We start from the raw sequence: 17,266 nt of genomic DNA on the forward strand, positions 1-17,266 counted from the left end.
AGCGTTCCATGCTCCAAGTCTCCCATACTCCCAGTCTCCCAGCGTTCCATGCTCCCGGCGTCCCATGCTCCCAGCGTTCCATGCTCCCAGCGTCCCATGCTCCCAGCATCCCATGCTCTGTCTCCCATGCTCCCAGCGTTCCATGCTCCCAGCGTTCCATGCTCCCAGTCTCCCATGCTCCCAACGTCCCATGCTCCCAACGTTCCATGCTCCCAGTCTCCCATGCTCCCAGCGTTCCATGATCCCAGTCTCCCATGCTCCCAGTCTCCAATGCTCCCAACGTTCCATGCTCCCAGTCTCCCATGCTCCCAGACCCCCATGCTCCCAGTCCCCCATGCTCCCAGCGTTCCATGCTCACAGCGTGCTATGCTCCCAGCGTCCCATGATCCCAGCGTTCCATGCTCCAAGTCTCCCATGCTCCCAGTCTCCCATGCTCCCAGCGTCCCATGCTCCCAGCGTTCCATGCTCCCAGTCTCCCATGCTCCCATGCTCCCTGCGTTCCATGCTCCAAGTCTCCCATGCTCCCAGTCTCCCATGCTACCAGTGTTCTATGCTCCCAGTCTCCCATGCTAACAGCGTCCCATGCTCCCAGCGTCCCATGCTGCCGGCGTCCCATGCTCCCAGCGCTCCATGCTCCCGGCGTCCCATGCTCCCGGTGTCCCATGCTCCCGGCGTCCCATGCTCCCGGCGTCCCATGCTCCCGGCGTCCCATGCTCCCAGCGTCCCATGCTCCCAGCGTCCCTTTCTCCTAGCCTCCCATGCTTCCTGCGTCCCATGTTCCTAGTCTCCCAGTCTCCCAGCGTTCCATGCTCCCGGCGTCCCATGCTCCCAGCGTTCCATGCTCCCAGCGTCCCATGCTCCCAGCGTCCCATGTTCCTAGCCTCCCATGCTTCCTGCGTCCCATGTTCCTAGTCTCCCAGTCTCCCAGCGTTTCATGCTCCCGGCGTTCCATGCTCCCGGCGTCCCATGCTCCCAGCGTCCCATGCTCCCTGCGTTCCATGCTCCCAGCGTTTCATGCTCCCAGCGTTTCATGCTCCCAGCGTTCCATGCTCCCAGCATTCCATGCTCCCAGCGTCCCTTTCTCCCAGTCTCCCATCCTCCCAGTCTCCCCACCTCCCAGTCTCCCATCCTCCCAGCGTCCCATTCTCCCAGTCTCCCATGCTCCCAATCTCCCATGCTCCCAGTGTCCCATGCTCCCAGCGTCCCATGCTCCCAGCGTCCCATGCTCCCAGCGTTCCATGCTCCCAGCGTTCCATGCTCCCAGTCTCCCATGCTCCCATGCTCCCTGCGTTCCATGCTCCAAGTCTCCCATGCTCCCAGTCTCCCATGCTACCAGTGTTCTATGCTCCCAGTCTCCCATGCTAACAGCGTCCCATGCTCCCAGCGTCCCATGCTGCCGGCGTCCCATGCTCCCAGCGTTCCATGCTCCCAGCGTCCCATGCTCCCGGCGTCCCATGCTCCCAGCGTCCCATGCTCCCAGCGTCCCATGTTCCTAGCCTCCCATGCTTCCAGCGTCCCATGTTCCTAGTCTCCCAGTCTCCCAGCGTTCCATGCTCCCGGCGTTCCATGCTCCCGGCGTCCCATGCTCCCAGCGTTCCATGCTCCCAGCGTCCCATGCTCCCAGCGTTCCATGCTCCCAGCGTTTCATGCTCCCAGCATTCCATGCTCCCAGCGTCCCTTTCTCCCAGTCTCCCCACCTCCCAGTCTCCCATGCTCCCAATCTCCCATGCTCCCAGCGTCCCATGCTCCCAGCGTCCCATGCTCTCAGCGTTTCATGCTCCCAGCGTCCCATGTTCCAAGTCTGCCATGCTCCCAGCGTTCCATGCTCCAAGTCTCCCATGCTCCCAGCGTTCCATGCTCCAAGTCTCCCATGCTCCCAGCGTCCCTTTCTCCCAGTCTCCCATGCTCCCAGCATCTAATGCTCTGTCTCCCATGCTCCCAGCGTTCCATGCTCCCAGCGTTCCATGCTCCCAGTCTCCCATGCTCCCAACGTCCCATGCTCCCAACGTTCCATGCTCCCAGTCTCCCATGCTCCCAGCGTTCCATGATCCCAGTCTCCCATGCTCCCAGTCTCCAATGCTCCCAACGTTCCATGCTCCCAGTCTCCCATGCTCCCAGACCCCCATGCTCCCAGTCCCCCATGCTCCCAGCGTTCCATGCTCCCAGCGTGCTATGCTCCCAGCGTCCCATGATCCCAGCGTTCCATGCTCCAAGTCTCCCATGCTCCCAGTCTCCCATGCTCCCAGCGTCCCATGCTCCCAGCGTTCCATGCTCCAAGTCTCCCATGCTCCCAGTCTCCCATGCTACCAGTGTTCTATGCTCCCAGTCTCCCATGCTAACAGCGTCCCATGCTCCCAGCGTCCCATGCTGCCGGCGTCCCATGCTCCCAGCGCTCCATGCTCCCGGCGTCCCATGCTCCCGGCGTCCCATGCTCCCAGCGTCCCATGCTCCCAGCGTTCCATGCTCCCAGCGTCCCATGCTCCCAGCGTCCCTTTCTCCTAGCCTCCCATGCTTCCTGCGTCCCATGTTCCTAGTCTCCCAGTCTCCCAGCGTTCCATGCTCCCGGCGTCCCATGCTCCCAGCGTTCCATGCTCCCAGCGTCCCATGCTCCCAGCGTTTCATGCTCCCAGCGTTTCATGCTCCCAGCGTTCCATGCTCCCAGCGTTCCATGCTCCCAGCGTCCCTTTCTCCCAGTCTCCCATCCTCCCAGTCTCCCCACCTCCCAGTCTCCCATCCTCCCAGCGTCCCATGCTCCCAGTCTCCCATGCTCCCAGTGTCCCATGCTCCCAGTCTCCCATGCTCCCAGCGTCCCATGCTCCCAGCGTTCCATGCTCCCAGTCTCCCATGCTCCCATGCTCCCTGCGTTCCATGCTCCAAGTCTCCCATGCTAACAGCGTCCCATGCTCCCAGCGTCCCATGCTGCCGGCGTCCCATGCTCCCAGCGTTCCATGCTCCCAGCGTCCCATGCTCCCGGCGTCCCATGCTCCCGGCGTCCCATGCTCCCAGCGTCCCATGCTCCCAGCGTCCCATGTTCCTAGCCTCCCATGCTTCCTGCGTCCCATGTTCCTAGTCTCCCAGTCTCCCAGCGTTCCATGCTCCCGGCGTTCCATGCTCCCGGCGTCCCATGCTCCCAGCGTTCCATGCTCCCAGCGTTCCATGCTCCCAGTCCCCCATGCTCCCTGCGTTCCCTGCTCCCAGTGTGCCGTGGTCTGACACACACCGTGTGTTCACATTCCACTTCCTGCTTTCATCCTATCCTCTGGTAGGTCACAGCCGCAGCATTGTGGGCGTTGAGCAGAAGAGGAACGGAAGTCTGTGTCTGCTGCTGCTTGATCCAGGAAACTCAGCATCCGACAGCAGCAGGTTGCTAAGCAGGGATTCTGTGTCCACCTCCATCCGCAGAGTCAGGAAGTTCCTCAGAAACCTGAAGCACAAGCAGTACCAGCTGGTGGCGGCGCAGGGCGTCCTGACGGCCGAGGACAAGCAGGTGGCTGTCTGAGACTTATTTCTGATCTGAACCTAAAGCCTCATCTAGACACCCCAGGTCATCAGTATTGTCATCATCATCGTCGTCGTCATCAACATTATCGTCATCGTCGTCATCAGGAACAGAAATGCGTAACTCTGTAAACTTGTGGGGGTGGTTTAATGAGGATAGCTGGTAAATAGTATGGAAACATCACGGAAACATCATGTCTCCATGGAAACATTATGACTCCATGCTGACTGGGACTAGAAGGTGATTCGTGCCCAGCTGAAGGGTCACAGAGTTCCACACCATGGTGATAATAATGATGTAGGAGGAGGAAGACCTTGCTTGGAGATGCAGGAATATTCGACTGAAAGGTGAAGCAGTAAAACATCCTGCAGGTTTCAGAATTGCAGTTTTTGTGTTTTCCAGATGAGAATCCGGACCTCCAGGACCTTCACTGCTGAAAGGATCCCGTGAACAGAACTGATGACAGCTATCACCATTTTGTGTTTTTACAAGTGAAATAAATGTTTTTTTTCATGAGTCGTTGTCAGTTCGTGTGAAGAAAGTCTCAGCTGTTACCGGAAACAGGTGAGCCGTGTCCATTAGAAGATGGATGAGGGGGACTCTGGTTGGGGACCTCCTTCGCCACCTCCTGGGCAGATGCATGGCTGGCTCTGGAGTGGGGTGGTTGGGATCTGTACCTGGGGGTGACTGTCGGTTACCCGGGTCTCTGGGTTCTCCTGGCCAGCCTCTAGCTGTAGGCGGGCGGGGTCACATTGGCATGATCACTCTTCTCTAAACACGTTCCACTCTAAATGTTCTGCATGAATGTTCTGCATGTGTCACAGTCACTGAGTCATCCAGCAAGTTTATTCATTAACAGCAGGTACCTCTCTTTCTGTCTTTTTGACTTAACTTGCTAGTTTCTGGTCCTCATGATTGTCAACGGTTTTGTTCTCCACGAATCTAGAGTTGGCTTGTGTGGGTGTATATATTTATGTGTGTGGGTGGGTATGTGTGTGTACTTATGTGTATGTGTATGTGTATGTATGTGAGTATGTATATATGTATATGTATATATATATATATATATATATATATATATATATATATATATATATGTGTGTGTATGTATGTGTATATGTATGTATGTATATCTATCTTTATGTATGCATGTATGTGTACATGTGTGTGTATGCATGTGTATGTATGTGTATATGTATGTATATATGTATATATATAATGTATGTGCGAGTGTATATACATATATATGTAGGTGGGTATGTATGTGCATATACATGTATGCATTGATATCTTTCTTTTGTTTTGTTTTTTTGTTTTTTTTATGTTTTCTTTTCTGTTCTCTTTCTGCCCCTTTCCTGTCCTTTCCGGTCGGGTCCAGCAGCATAAACTCTGTAATACAAGCTATTATCCAAAACAAATTGAAAAATAAAATAAGAATCAAGAAATACAAGGGGATCATTACATCTACAAAAGTTCCCCTTGGCAAAATAAATTTGCTCAGCAGAACACAGCATCCAGAACATCAGTCTGCTTGCTTAAATGCTGGACAAGACAAAAAAAAAAAAAAAAAAAAAAAAAAAAAAAGATGGATGAGGTTCTGGTTCTGCAGAAGATTGATTCGCTTTACATGTATGTATTGGCCACATGTGAAAACAGACCACATGAAGGACGGATTTTTACACAGCTCAGTTTTGATGGAATGACGTGCAGAACAGAACCCGGAGAGACGCTGTCCTGATCTCTAGTTCAGCAGCTGATTGCTGTGGCAGCAGTAGGAAGAGGCTCATTACAGGAAGTAACTCGTTACGGTCCGATATTGATTGGCGGAAGCTGCAAACAGTCTGATGAAACTCGGATTAAATGTTTTCTTCTCACTTCAAAACTTGTGGTGTTGAAGGTGAAAAGTAGGAATGTTCGCAGCAGAAGATAAACGTGTTTCTTTACGAACTGGGGAGTAAAAGAACTGATCGATGAGCTACGAACAGTTTAATCAGCAGAATGTGAGGCTGACAAAGCCAACATGACTTCATCAGTGAGGTGATTTCATCATCATCATGATCTGTTTAGATCAGCTGCTGCAGATCCCCCCCCATTGATTGAACATTGATACTTTGGTGGACTGGACTATCCTGAATCAGCTCCTGCTTGTTCGGATCCAGTGTCCTATCAGTAAAGGACCCAGTCACACTTTGGACCTGAACCAGACGGTTCCGCGGCGGATCGCGGACAGCATCCTCCAAACTGCGCAGCTTCGTGCACTTCTTACGCAACATGACTCCGCCCCCCACCCACCCAGGTGCATAAAAACGCGCGCGCTCATCTGCACTCCGCAGCAGATCCCCACCGGAACGGAACGTCCAGTCCAGTACGGGACTCCTCTCCGGCGTCATGGAGTTACAGGACGGAAGGACTCCGAACCACCAACTGGTTCCGCACAGAGGCTTCAGTCTGATCTGCGGGATCCACGATCCGGACGACGTGGACCAGATCTGCAACCTGGACGTCACAGACTCTGATGTGTTTGTGGTCACGTACCCGAAGTCAGGTGAGTCTGGAGTCCTGCTGGGAGACAGACCGGTATGTTTGGTCCACGGGGTCAGGACCTGAACCCGGACCGGGACCCAGACCCTGACTAGGACCCTAACCCTGGACCCAGACCGGAACCCGGACCCGAAACTGAACCCGGACCAGGACCTAGACCAGAACCTGGACCTAATCGACACTAATGCAACCCCATCCTATCAGAGATTTGCATATGAAATTTATCCCTTCTGAGTGGTTTTAAGGTGGATCTAGATGGTTGTATGAACGGTTGGAGCTGCATGTCCAGACGAGTGAGCAGAACAGATCCAGGTCTGCAGGTTTTCACGGTCTGCTCTGATTGACAGGAACCATCTGGATGCAGCAGATCCTGCTGCTGCTGGAAGCCGGAGGGGACCTGAACGCCATCAGTCAGCACAGCTCCAACGCCGACCTCGTGCCCTGGATCGAGATAAATGGGAACCGGCAGGCTTTCATGTCGGCTCCGCCCCCCAGGCTGAGGGTCACCCATCTGCCGTACCAGTTCCTGCCCAGAGCGCTGACCCACAAGAAGGGAAAGGTCTGGTTCTGTCCTTCAGTTGTGAGCTGGTTTAGATCCGACCCGGTCCCTCTCGGACCTGGTTTAGGTCTGACCCGGTTTAGGTCCGACCCGGTCCCTCTCCGACCCAGTAACCAGTCGCCGTCCGGCTTCAGACCAGTTAAACCAGTGAACCTGACACGTTGCATAGCAACAAGACCGGAGATAAGCCCCGCCCAGCAGCCGAAACCTCGGAAAGGAAACACGACAGAGGGTCTGATCTGACGGACGGACGGACGGACAGATGGACAGACAGATAGACGGACGGATGGAGGGACAGATGGACAGATAGACAGACAGACAGAAGATGGACGGCTAGACGGATTGACGGACAGATGGACGGGCGATGAAATGAAGGGACACTGCTGGTTTCCAGTCCAGGTCTGACCTCTGACCTCTTCCAGGTGATCTACGTGGCGAGGAACCCTAAAGACGTCCTGGTCTCCTACTTTTACTTCCATAAAGTTGCCAATATGTTGGAGACCCCGCAGAGTTTCGATGACTTCTTTGAGAAGTTTCTTCGAGGAGAAGGTAGGATCCGGTTTGTCCTGGACGAGTCTGAGACGTCGGCGTGACGCCGTTCTCCTCCTTCCAGTGTTTGGATCCAGCTGGTTTGATCACATTAAGACTTGGTTCTCACACAAGGAGGACATGAACATGCTCTTCATCACGTATGAGGAGATGATTCAGGTAAGATGACATCCTGCCAGGTGTGTGTGTGTGTGTGTGTGTGTGTGTGTGTGTGTGTGTGTGTGTGTGTGTGTGTGTGTGTGTGTGTGTGTGTGTGTGTGTGTTTCCACGTGTCTGCTGTTTCGTTCAGGACCTGCAGGCAGCCGTGGAGAAGATCTCCGTGTTCCTGGGCAAAGATCTGTGTGAGGAGCAGCTGGCTAGCGTGGTGGAGCACAGCACGTTCAGCAACATGAGGAAGATCCCACAGGCCAGCTACCAGAAGGTTCCGGAGGAACTGCTCAGCCACCGCGTTGGAATGTTCATGAGGAGAGGTGGGAATGTTGACGGGGAGAGGCGGGAATGAAGAGCTGAAACCTCCCAGTTTCATGCGGTTTAGTGACGCCTCTCGTTCTCATCCTGCATGTGCTGGGACGTCAGGAACCATCGGAGACTGGAAGAACCACTTCACCGTGGCCCAGAACCAGAGGTTTGACCAGGTCTTCCACAGAGAGATGAAGGACTTTCCCATTTCTTTCATTTGGGACATCAAGGATTTCCAGTGAGGACTTCCTGAAGCAGCGCAGTCCAGATGTCCAGAGCAAAACATTCTTCCTGTCGGTTCGGCTGCGACGGCTCCAGGGTTACCGTGGACTGATGGTCGCATGGCGAGTCTGGCGTGTGTGTGGCAGGACCGTATGGGACGGCTCCACACACACAGTGTTGCTATGGAATTTGATAGTTGCCAAGCAACAGGCGACATTTGTGAAATTTCGCCCTCGTGCACAAATACGTGCACACGGGGGTTGGCAATGAGAAGATGTCAAATGTTTTGTCTGCTGCATGTCTCTACAACTATAAAACACACCGAGCTGACTACATTTATAACATATGAGATGTTTAACAATACAGTAAATTAGAACCAGCTATTATTGAAATGTGAATTCCCGTTTATTGAACTATGCTGAATGATTGCAATGAAATTACATAAGTATAAGAAATTGGAAAAAAAGAACTGAAATTTAGTTTTATTTGCTCCACATTGGGATTGAACCCAAGAACTCCTGTACACCACCAGTCCTCTTAGTTGCACCTTAGAAAAAAGCGTTGTAATTGTTTCCAATTGGGATGGGAATGCCTTTTTTCACTTCCAGCAGGGTGGAATTAGCAGGATTACAAAAAAGTGCACGGTTGAACTAAACTCCAGTAAAGATGTGAAAAACTTTATTGTTCAATGTGAAAAACTTTTGGTGAATGTGTTTAAGATTTATCAAAGTGTTGAAATGTTGCAGGGAGCATTGTTGGAACAAATCCTTCATATTTAACAAAGACATTTGCAAATAAATTCCTTTGCTCCTTGAATAATAAAAATGTCTGAACAGGATCTCAATAATGTGAATGTCCATGTGAATGTCCCCCCCCACCCTGTTAGAGTTGGAATAAACAGGTCTGGAAGGACAGGACAACTTCCATAAAGCTGAGTTTATGATGAACAAATATCAGACAACCAGCTGATCACAGGATTGTTCTACTAAATATTAGTTTTATGACTGGTAGTTTTATGCTGGAACATTTATTTTATCATGTTTGTTTGCTTAAAAATATTTCTATTGCACCAGAATTAGAAAATGTCATGATTTTCATCAAACTTTTATTTATTATGACTTTAGTCAGTTTCATCTTATTTCCCAGGTCATTTACACACCAAGGACAAGAAATCTCATTTAAACTACTGCCACCATTTTCTGTCATTTTAAACATATTTTCATGTTTTTGTGGAAGAATGGGCTCAGTAATGAGATAAACTTGGCATATGTAGTTGCTAGGCAACGGAGGACTGGAGCACTATGGGTAATTGTCCTACACTAGATAGACCGTCTCATTTTACTGGCAGGAAGCTCAGTTGGTAGTCTATGTAGTCTGTAGACTTGGAGGTGTGCAAAACCTGAATTGGGACACGTATCTTGTTTCATGTAGCTTTTCGTCGGGATGTTATTTTAGCATGGCTGCTAAGTACCATCCCTCCATCTACATCTATTGTTTCATGAATATTCCAAAACATAGAAGATGAGGTGGTCAAAAAGCTCCTTGGCGGCAAGGCGCCGGGGGTGGATGAGATCCGCCCGGAGTTCCTTAAGGCTCTGGATGCTGTGGGGCTGTCCTGGCTGACACGCCTCTGCAGCATCGCGTGGACATCAGGGGCAGTACCGCTGGATTGGCAGACTGGGGTGGTGGTCCCCCTTTTTAAGATGGGGGACCGGAGGGTGTGTTCCAATTACAGGGGAATCACACTCCTCAGCCTCCCTGGTAAGGTCTATTCAGGGGTCCTGGAGAGGAGGGTCCGCCGGATAGTCGAATCTCGGATTGAGGAGGAGCAGTGTGGTTTTCGTCCTGGTCGCGGAACAGTGGACCAGCTCTATACCCTCCTTGGGGTCCTGGAGGGGGCATGGGAGTTTGCCCAACCAGTCTACATGTGCTTTGTGGACCTGGAGAAGGCGTTCGACCGTGTCCCCGGGGGCTCCTGTGGGGGGTACTCCGGGAGTATGGGGTACCGGACCCCCTTGTACGAGCTGTCCGGTCCCTGTATGACAGGTGTCAGAGCTTGGTCCACATTGCCGGTAGTAAGTCGGATTAGTTTCCGGTGAGGGTTGGACTCCGCCAAGGCTGCCCTTTTTCACGATTCTGTTCATAACTTATATGGACAGAATTTCTCGGCACAGCCGAGGTGTTGAGGGGATCCGACTTGGTGGCCTCAGGATTGGGTCTCTGCTTTTTGCACATGACGTGGTCCTGTTGGCTTTATCTGGTCGTGATCTCCAGCTCTCACTTGAGCGATTCGCGGCCGAGTGTGAAGCGGCTGGGATGGTAATCAGCACCTCCAAATCTGAGACCATGGTCCTCAGCCAGAATAGGGTGGATTGCCCTCTCCGGGTCGGGAGTCAGGTCCTGCCTCAAGTGGAGGAGTTTAAATATCTCGGGGTCTTGTTCACGAGTGAGGGAAGGATGGAGCGCGAGATGGACAGACGGATTGGTGCGGCGTCTGCAGTAATGCGGACTCTGCGCCGGTCTGTCGTGGTGAAGAAGGAGCTGAGCTAGAAGGTGAAGCTCTCGATTTACCAGTCGATCTACGTTCCTATCCTCACCTATGGTCATGAGCTGTGGGTCGTGACCGAAAGAACCAGATCTCGTATACAGGCGACTGAAATGAGTTTCCTCGGCACCAACAACAGATTTTTGGGTAATTCAGTTTTACACTGAGTGGTGAAAGGTGGTGTAGCTTTCTTTTCGTAAACTCAAACGAGCATGATAGGGATAGCTCCTAGTTCTCTGAGTTCTTTTTTTTCGTCAGAACGCGCTGACGTTGCGGTAACGTATTGTGTCATTTCCTGTTTCCCTAGCGTGTGTCACTGCGGATTGCTACGAGCCGTTGGCTCCTTTAACTTCTTTCTAACTTCTATCTATTGTTAACCAACCACTCACTTCAGCGCACAAAATCTTCTCAAACCACTGTTCTATATATTGCATTTATTTTTGGGATCTTTGGCTTTCTGTTTACTGACTTAAACAACTCAAGCACTCGGTTTTATCATGGCTGCTAGCTCTCTTCCCACACCCCGGTCCCCTGCCTTTTCTTGCTCGGTGTGTCTGATGTTTAGCTACTCCTCCGCCTCCTTTAGTGATAACGGTAGGTGTATTAAGTGTAGCAGCTTGGCAGCTTTGGAGGCGAGGCTCTGTGAGTTAGAAGCCCAGCTCCGCACTCAGTTAGGGAAGCAGTTAGTCAGCAAGCCCCCATTAGCCAGTGCGGAGCTACCAGCCAGGGCAGCCATCCCGAGCCGTCACTCAACAGTTCCCGCGCAGCCGGTAGCCGAGGCGGGCTGGACGACGGTCAGGCGGAAGCGTAGCCCCAAACCAAAACCCACTGGCCACCACCGACCTGTTCACGTTTCTAACAGATTTTCCCCGCTTGGCGACACACCCGCTGAGGCAGAAACCCTGATTATAGGTAGTTCCATAGTCAGAAACGTGGCTCTAGAGACACTGGGGACCATAGTCAAATGCATTCCTGGGGCCAGAGCGGGCATCGTCGAATCATATTTGAAACTGCTGGCTAAGGCTAAACGTAAATACCGTAAGATTGTAATTCATGTCGGCGGTAACGACACCCGGTTACGCCAATCGGAGGTCACTAAAATTAATGTTGCTTCGGTGTGTAACTTTGCCAAGAGCATGTCGGACTCCGTAGTTTTCTCTGGTCCCTTGCCAAATTTAATCAGCGATGACATGTTTAGCCGCATGTCATCCTTCAACCGCTGGTTGTCTAGGTGGTGTCCCGATAACAACGTGGGTTTTATAGATAATTGGAGCGCTTTTTGGGGAAAGCCTGGTCTTATTAGGAGAGATGGCATCCATCCCACGTTGGATGGAGCCGCTCTCTTATCTAGCAATATGGACTCTTTTATTAGTCAGCTAAATTGACAACTCAGGGTTGGGACCAGGAGGCAGAATTGTAGTCCTACACACTTTTCTGCAGCTTCCCACCTGCCGCCGCCCACCCAAAACCCCATTCCGACCTTATACAACTCCCCAGCAGTAAGAATTAAACAACACAAAAACACTTCTGGGGTTAATCGTGAAAACCTCATAAAAATAAAAACAATGAATCTAATAAAATCTGAAAATAAGACAATAAAGTGTGGCCTACTGAATATCAGATCCCTCCCAAATAAGTCTTTATTAGTCAATGACTTGATAGGTGATCACCACATTGATTTATTCTGTCTTACGGAAACCTGGTTACAGCAAGAGGATGATGTTAGTATTAATGAAGCTATGCCAGCTAACTATTTAAACTTTCACATTCCTAGAACTACAGGCAGAGGAGGTGTTGGAACTATTTTTCAGTCAGAATTTTTAATTAATCCTAAGCTCAAAACTAACTATAAATCCTTTGAATTCCTGACATTAAATTTATCTCATCCAAAATGGAATTCAGAGAAACCGCTCCTTTTAGCATTAGTGTATCGCCCACCTGGACCTTACTCCGAGTTTCTGACCGAATTCTCTGATCTCCTGTCTGAGTTAGTGCTGACTACTGATAAGGTCATTGTACTAGGTGATTTTAATATTCATGTTGACCATGAAAATGATAGTTTAAACATTTCCTTTAGCTCTATTCTAAACTCAATTGGGTTTTCACAAAATGTCCATGGAGCCACTCACTCTCATGGTCATACTCTTGATCTGGTTCTAACATCTGGTATTGAGACTGATAAGCTCAAAGTATTTCCTCAAAACCCTGTCTTGTCCGATCACTTCTTATTAACCTTTGAATTCACTTTATTTGATTACTCACTGACCAAAAATAAATTCTACTATAGTAGATGTTTATCAGACAATAATATTACAAAATTTAAACAATCAATTGAATCCATTTTTCCCCTCTACCATGTGTTAGCATGACTGAGAGTCCCCCTTTAAGCCTTACTCCTGCTCAGATTGATCAGCATGCTGATACTATAACAGCTTCAATGCCTACAACCTTGGATAATGTTGCTCCCCTAAAGAAGAAGAAATTAGGTAAGATTATGAAGGCTCCCTGGTTTAATTCCCAGCTTCGAGCTCTAAAACAGGCGTCAAGGCGTTTGGAAAACAGATGGCGTTCATCAGGACTAGAGGAGTCTCACTTAACCTGGAAAGAAAGTTTAATTGTATACAAAAAAAGCCTTACGTACGGCAAGAACAGCTTATTATTCATCATTGATAGAGGAAAATAAAAACAACCCTCGGTTTCTTTTCAGCACTGTAGCCAGGCTTACTAGGAGCCGGAGCGCTGTGGAGCCATGTATTCCTTTCTCACTTAGCTGTGATGATTTCATGTATTTTTTCAGGAATAAAATTGACACTATTAGAGATCAAATCCACAATATTCTTCCTTCTACCTATAATGCCGAGCCTGTTGTGGTCTCCGAAGCATCCTTAGAACCAGGATCTGACTTGTGTCTAAATAGTTTCTGTCCTGTCCAACCCTCTGAATTAACTAAAATAATAGCTTCATCTAAACCATCCACCTGTATCTTAGACCCTCTCCCAACGAGCCTCTTTAAGGACATTTTCCCTTTAATTAATACATCACTATTAAATCTTATCAATATGTCTTTAGTGACAGGATATGTACCACAATCATTTAAAACTGCTGTAATCAAGCCTTTACTTAAAAAGCAATCTCTGGATCCAGAGGTGATAGCAAATTATAGACCTATATCTAACCTCCTGTTTATGTCCAAAATTCTGGAGAAAATAGTTTCAGCTCAGCTACATGCCCACCTGAGCAGAAATAATTTATGCGAGGAGTTTCAGTCAGGATTTAGAGCTCATCATAGCACTAAGACAGCATTGGTGAAAGTTACTAATGACCTTCTTATGGCCTCAGACAAAGGACTTCTGTCCGTACTTATCTTGCTTGATCTTAGTGCTGCATTTGATACAGTCGATCATAACATTCTGTTACAGAGACTAGAACAGGTGGTTGGAATTACAGGTACAGCGTTAAGCTGGTTTAAATCATATTTATCTGATAGACTTCAGTTCGTTCATGTAAATGACAAGTCCTCCTCACAAACTACAGTAAGTCATGGAGTTCCTCAAGGTTCTGTACTTGGACCAGTACTCTTCACGCTATATATGCTCCCTTTAGGCAAAATTATTAGACAGCATGGAATAAACTTTCATTGTTATGCAGATGATACTCAACTATACTTATCCTTTAAACCAGATGAAACAAATCAGCCCAATAGGCTACAAAATTGTCTCATAGACATAAAGACTTGGATGTCTAGAAATTTTCTCCTCTTAAACTCAGATAAGACTGAAGTAATTCTCGTTGGATCTGAAAAACTCAGAGCTAAATTTTCCGGTTTTGTAATGAACCTGGATGGCATTACTTTAGCTTAATTAATACATCACATCTACAGTGAGAAACCTTGGAGTTATATTTGACCCTGACCTGTCCTTTGGCCCACATATTAAGCAGGTTACTAAAACAGCCTTCTTTCATTTACGTAATATAGCCAAAATTAGGGACATTCTGTCTCAGAGTGATGCAGAAAAACTGGTTCACGCTTTTGTTACTTCGAGACTAGATTACTGTAACTCTCTATGGGCTGTCCTAAATATGCCCTGAAAAGCCTTCAGCTGATCCAGAATTCTGCAGCCAGAGTCCTGACCAGAACCAGCAGGAGAGATCATATTTCTCCAGTTTTAGCCTCTCTTCATTGGCTGCCTGTTGAATCTAGAATAGAATTTAAAATCCTTCTCCTTACATATAAAGCCCTCCACAACCAGGCACCACTATATATCAAAGACCTCATAGTTCCTTTTATACCAAGTAGAGTACTTCGTTCGCAGACTGCAGGCTTACTTGTGGTTCCTAGAGTCTCAAAGAGCCGAGCAGGAGGCAGAGCCTTTGGTTATCAGGCCCCTCTCTTATGGAATAAGCTCCCAGTTAGTGTTAGGGAGGCAGACACCCTCCCCACCTTTAAGACTGGGCTGAAGACTTATCTTTTTGATAAGTCCTATAGCTAGGGATGGTTAGCATCCCTTAGTTATGCTGCTATAGGTTTAGACTGCTGAGGGACATTTCCTGATACACTGAGCTTCTTTCTTTTTCTCTTTATCTCTTTCTTTTACCCCCCCCCCCCCCCCCCCCCATAACAGTGTTGCATCATTAACATGTATGTCTCCTGTCTCAGCAGGTCTCCCTGGCCGGGAGTAGCAGTTCCTGTTGTCTGTTGTCTTTCTGTCCTCTTCCCCCCTCACAGCAAGTAAGTCCTATAGCTAGGGATGGTTAGCATCCCTTAGTTATGCTGCTATAGGTTTAGACTGCTGAGGGACATTTCCTGATACACTGAGCTTCTTTCTCTTTATCTCTCTCTTTAAGTGCTGTAAAATAGCAACGTACAGAAGTCATTAATAAGGTGATGCATATAATGCAATGTTATGCGTCTGTGTGGGATGTCGTTTTGATGCTAAGTTAGCTAATGTCAAAGTTAGCTTTCAGCAATGGCGGTTGGTATCAAGACCTTAAATTATAAGTGATTATTAACTTTTCAGCGCATCACGTGAAGTAACTGTTTGCATTTATTTGTATGTAATATTCATAATCATGCATTATACAGTTTATATACTATGATATAAACATGCATTTAATATCTTTTTAAGATGTATCATTCAATCATTAGTGGAAAGCCTGGACTGGAACGTTCCACAACATGCTGCAATAAGTTCCACTGCCCCTTCTGTTAAAACCAAGCCAACCAGCCAGACTTCAGCGGCATTTGGAGGTCCGCATGAAAAATGCTGTTGCATCTAAGGGTAATTTCCCTGCATTTTAGAATAAAGTTGTATAGACATGTTTATATTTGTGTGTATATGTGTCTAACCCCAGACACATATGAAGAATATGTCCTGTTTGTGACCATACCATAGTTAGAAGGAGGTTAGAAGGCCTAAACACGTGGTGGGTTTAGGCTGAGAACAGGTGGTGGGTTTAGGCCTAGAAAAGGTGGTGGGTTTAAGCCTAGAACAGGGGTGGGTTTAGGCTGAGAACAGGTGGTGGGTTTAGGCCTAGAACAGGTGGTGGGTTTAGGTGTAGAACAGGGGTGGGTTTAAGTGTAGAACAGAGGTGGGTTTAGGCCTAGAACAGGTGGTGGGTTTAAGTGTAGAACAGAGGTGGGTTTAGGACTAGAACAGTGGTGGGTTTAGTTCTAGAACAGGGGTGGGTTAAGGCCTAGAAAAGGGATGGGTTTAGTTCTAGAACAAGGATGGGTTAAAGCCTAGAAAAGGGATGGGTTTAGGTTAGGAAAAAGGGTGGGTTTAGCTGTAGAACAGGGGTGGGTTTAAGTGTAGAACAGAGGTGGGTTTAGGCCTAGAACAGTGGTATGTTTAGGCCTAGAACAGGGATGGGTTTAGACCTAGAACAGGGATGGGTTAAAGCCTAGAACAGGGATGGGTTAAGGCCTAGAAAAGGGATCGGTTAAGGCCTAGAACAGGGGTGGGTTTAAGTGCAGAACAGAGCTGGGTTTAGGTCTAGAAAAGGGGTGGGTTTAGGTGTAGAACAGGGGTGGGTTTAAGTGTAGAACAGAGGTGGGTTTAGGCCTAGAACAGAGCTGGGTTTAGTCCTAGAACAGGGGTGGGTTTAGGCCTAGAACAGAGGTGGGTTTAGGCTTAGAACAGGGGTGGGTTTTGGCCGAGATCAGGGGTGGGTTTTGGCCGAGAACAGGTGGTGGGTTTAGGCCTAGAACAGGTGGTGGGTTTAGGCCGAGAACAGGTGGTGGGTTTAGGCCTAGAACAGGGATGGGTTTAGACCTAGAACAGGGATGGGTTAAAGCCTAGAAAAGGGATGGGTTAAGGTCTAGAACAGGGGTGGGTTTAGGTCTAGAACAGGGGTGGGATTGGGCCTGGAACAGTTGGTGGGTTTATGCCTGGAAGAGGTAGTGGGTTTAGGTCTGGAACAGGTAGTGGGTTTAGGTCTAGAACAGGTGGTGGGTTTAGGCCAAGAACAGGTGGTGGGTTTAGGTCTAGAAAAGGGGTTTAGGCATAGAACAGGGGTGGGTTTTGGTCGAGAACAAGGGTGGGTTTACGTCTAGAACAGGTGGTGGGTTTTGGCCTAGAACAGTGGTGGGTTTAGGCCTAGAACAGGGATGGGTTAAGGCCTAGAACAGGGATGGGTGAAGGCCTCGAACAGGGATGGGTTTAGGCCTAGAACAGGGATGGGTTAAAGCCTAGAACAGGGATGGGTGAAGGCCTCGAACAGGGATTGGTTTTGGCCTAGAACAGGGATGGGTTTAGGTCTAGAAAAAGGGTTTAGGCCTAGGACAGGGGTGGGTTTAGGCCTAGAAAAGGGGTGGGTTTAGGCCTAGAACAGGGGTGGGATTAGGCTTATAACGGGTGGGTTTAGGCCTAGAACAGGGATGGGCAAAAGCCTA

The 17,266-nt window shown here is 49.0% G+C and overlaps 2 protein-coding genes across 2 annotated transcripts in view; both read left to right on the forward strand.

Annotated features, from left to right (window-relative positions):
- Window positions 1-3,967, forward strand: part of zufsp (zinc finger containing ubiquitin peptidase 1) — a 162,645-nt gene extending 158,678 nt beyond the window's left edge. The window contains exons 11-12 of the mRNA XM_079240935.1: window positions 3,267-3,487; window positions 3,902-3,967. Coding sequence (XP_079097061.1) covers window positions 3,267-3,487; window positions 3,902-3,949 — 269 coding nt within the window. The 3' untranslated portion in view covers window positions 3,950-3,967. The remainder of the gene's footprint in view (window positions 1-3,266; window positions 3,488-3,901) is intronic.
- A 1,887-nt stretch (window positions 3,968-5,854) lies between these two features.
- LOC306755674 (amine sulfotransferase-like) lies at window positions 5,855-8,483 on the forward strand. The gene is made up of 6 exons (XM_079240165.1): window positions 5,855-6,044; window positions 6,388-6,599; window positions 7,022-7,148; window positions 7,213-7,307; window positions 7,438-7,618; window positions 7,725-8,483. The coding sequence occupies exons 1-6, from the start codon at window positions 5,888-5,890 to the stop codon at window positions 7,847-7,849; spliced, it is 897 nt and encodes a 298-aa protein (XP_079096291.1). The 5' UTR covers window positions 5,855-5,887; the 3' UTR covers window positions 7,850-8,483.
- Window positions 8,484-17,266: the final 8,783 nt, after the last annotated feature.

This window comes from Telmatherina bonti, assembly GCF_933228915.1.
Source record: "Telmatherina bonti genome assembly, chromosome: 5".
Taxonomy (NCBI): domain Eukaryota; kingdom Metazoa; phylum Chordata; class Actinopteri; order Atheriniformes; family Telmatherinidae; genus Telmatherina; species Telmatherina bonti.

What these genes read in the sequence shown, in the direction of transcription:
- LOC306755674 (XM_079240165.1), top strand. Translation starts at nt 5,888, where the DNA reads ATGGAGTTACAGGACGGAAGGACTCCGAACCACCAACTGGTTCCGCAC. An exon ending in TGACCCACAAGAAGGGAAAG is followed by an intron (nt 6,600 to 7,021) that starts GTCTGGTTCTGT and finishes GACCTCTTCCAG; the next exon opens with GTGATCTACGTGGCGAGGAA. An exon ending in GAAGTTTCTTCGAGGAGAAG is followed by an intron (nt 7,149 to 7,212) that starts GTAGGATCCGGT and finishes TCCTCCTTCCAG; the next exon opens with TGTTTGGATCCAGCTGGTTT.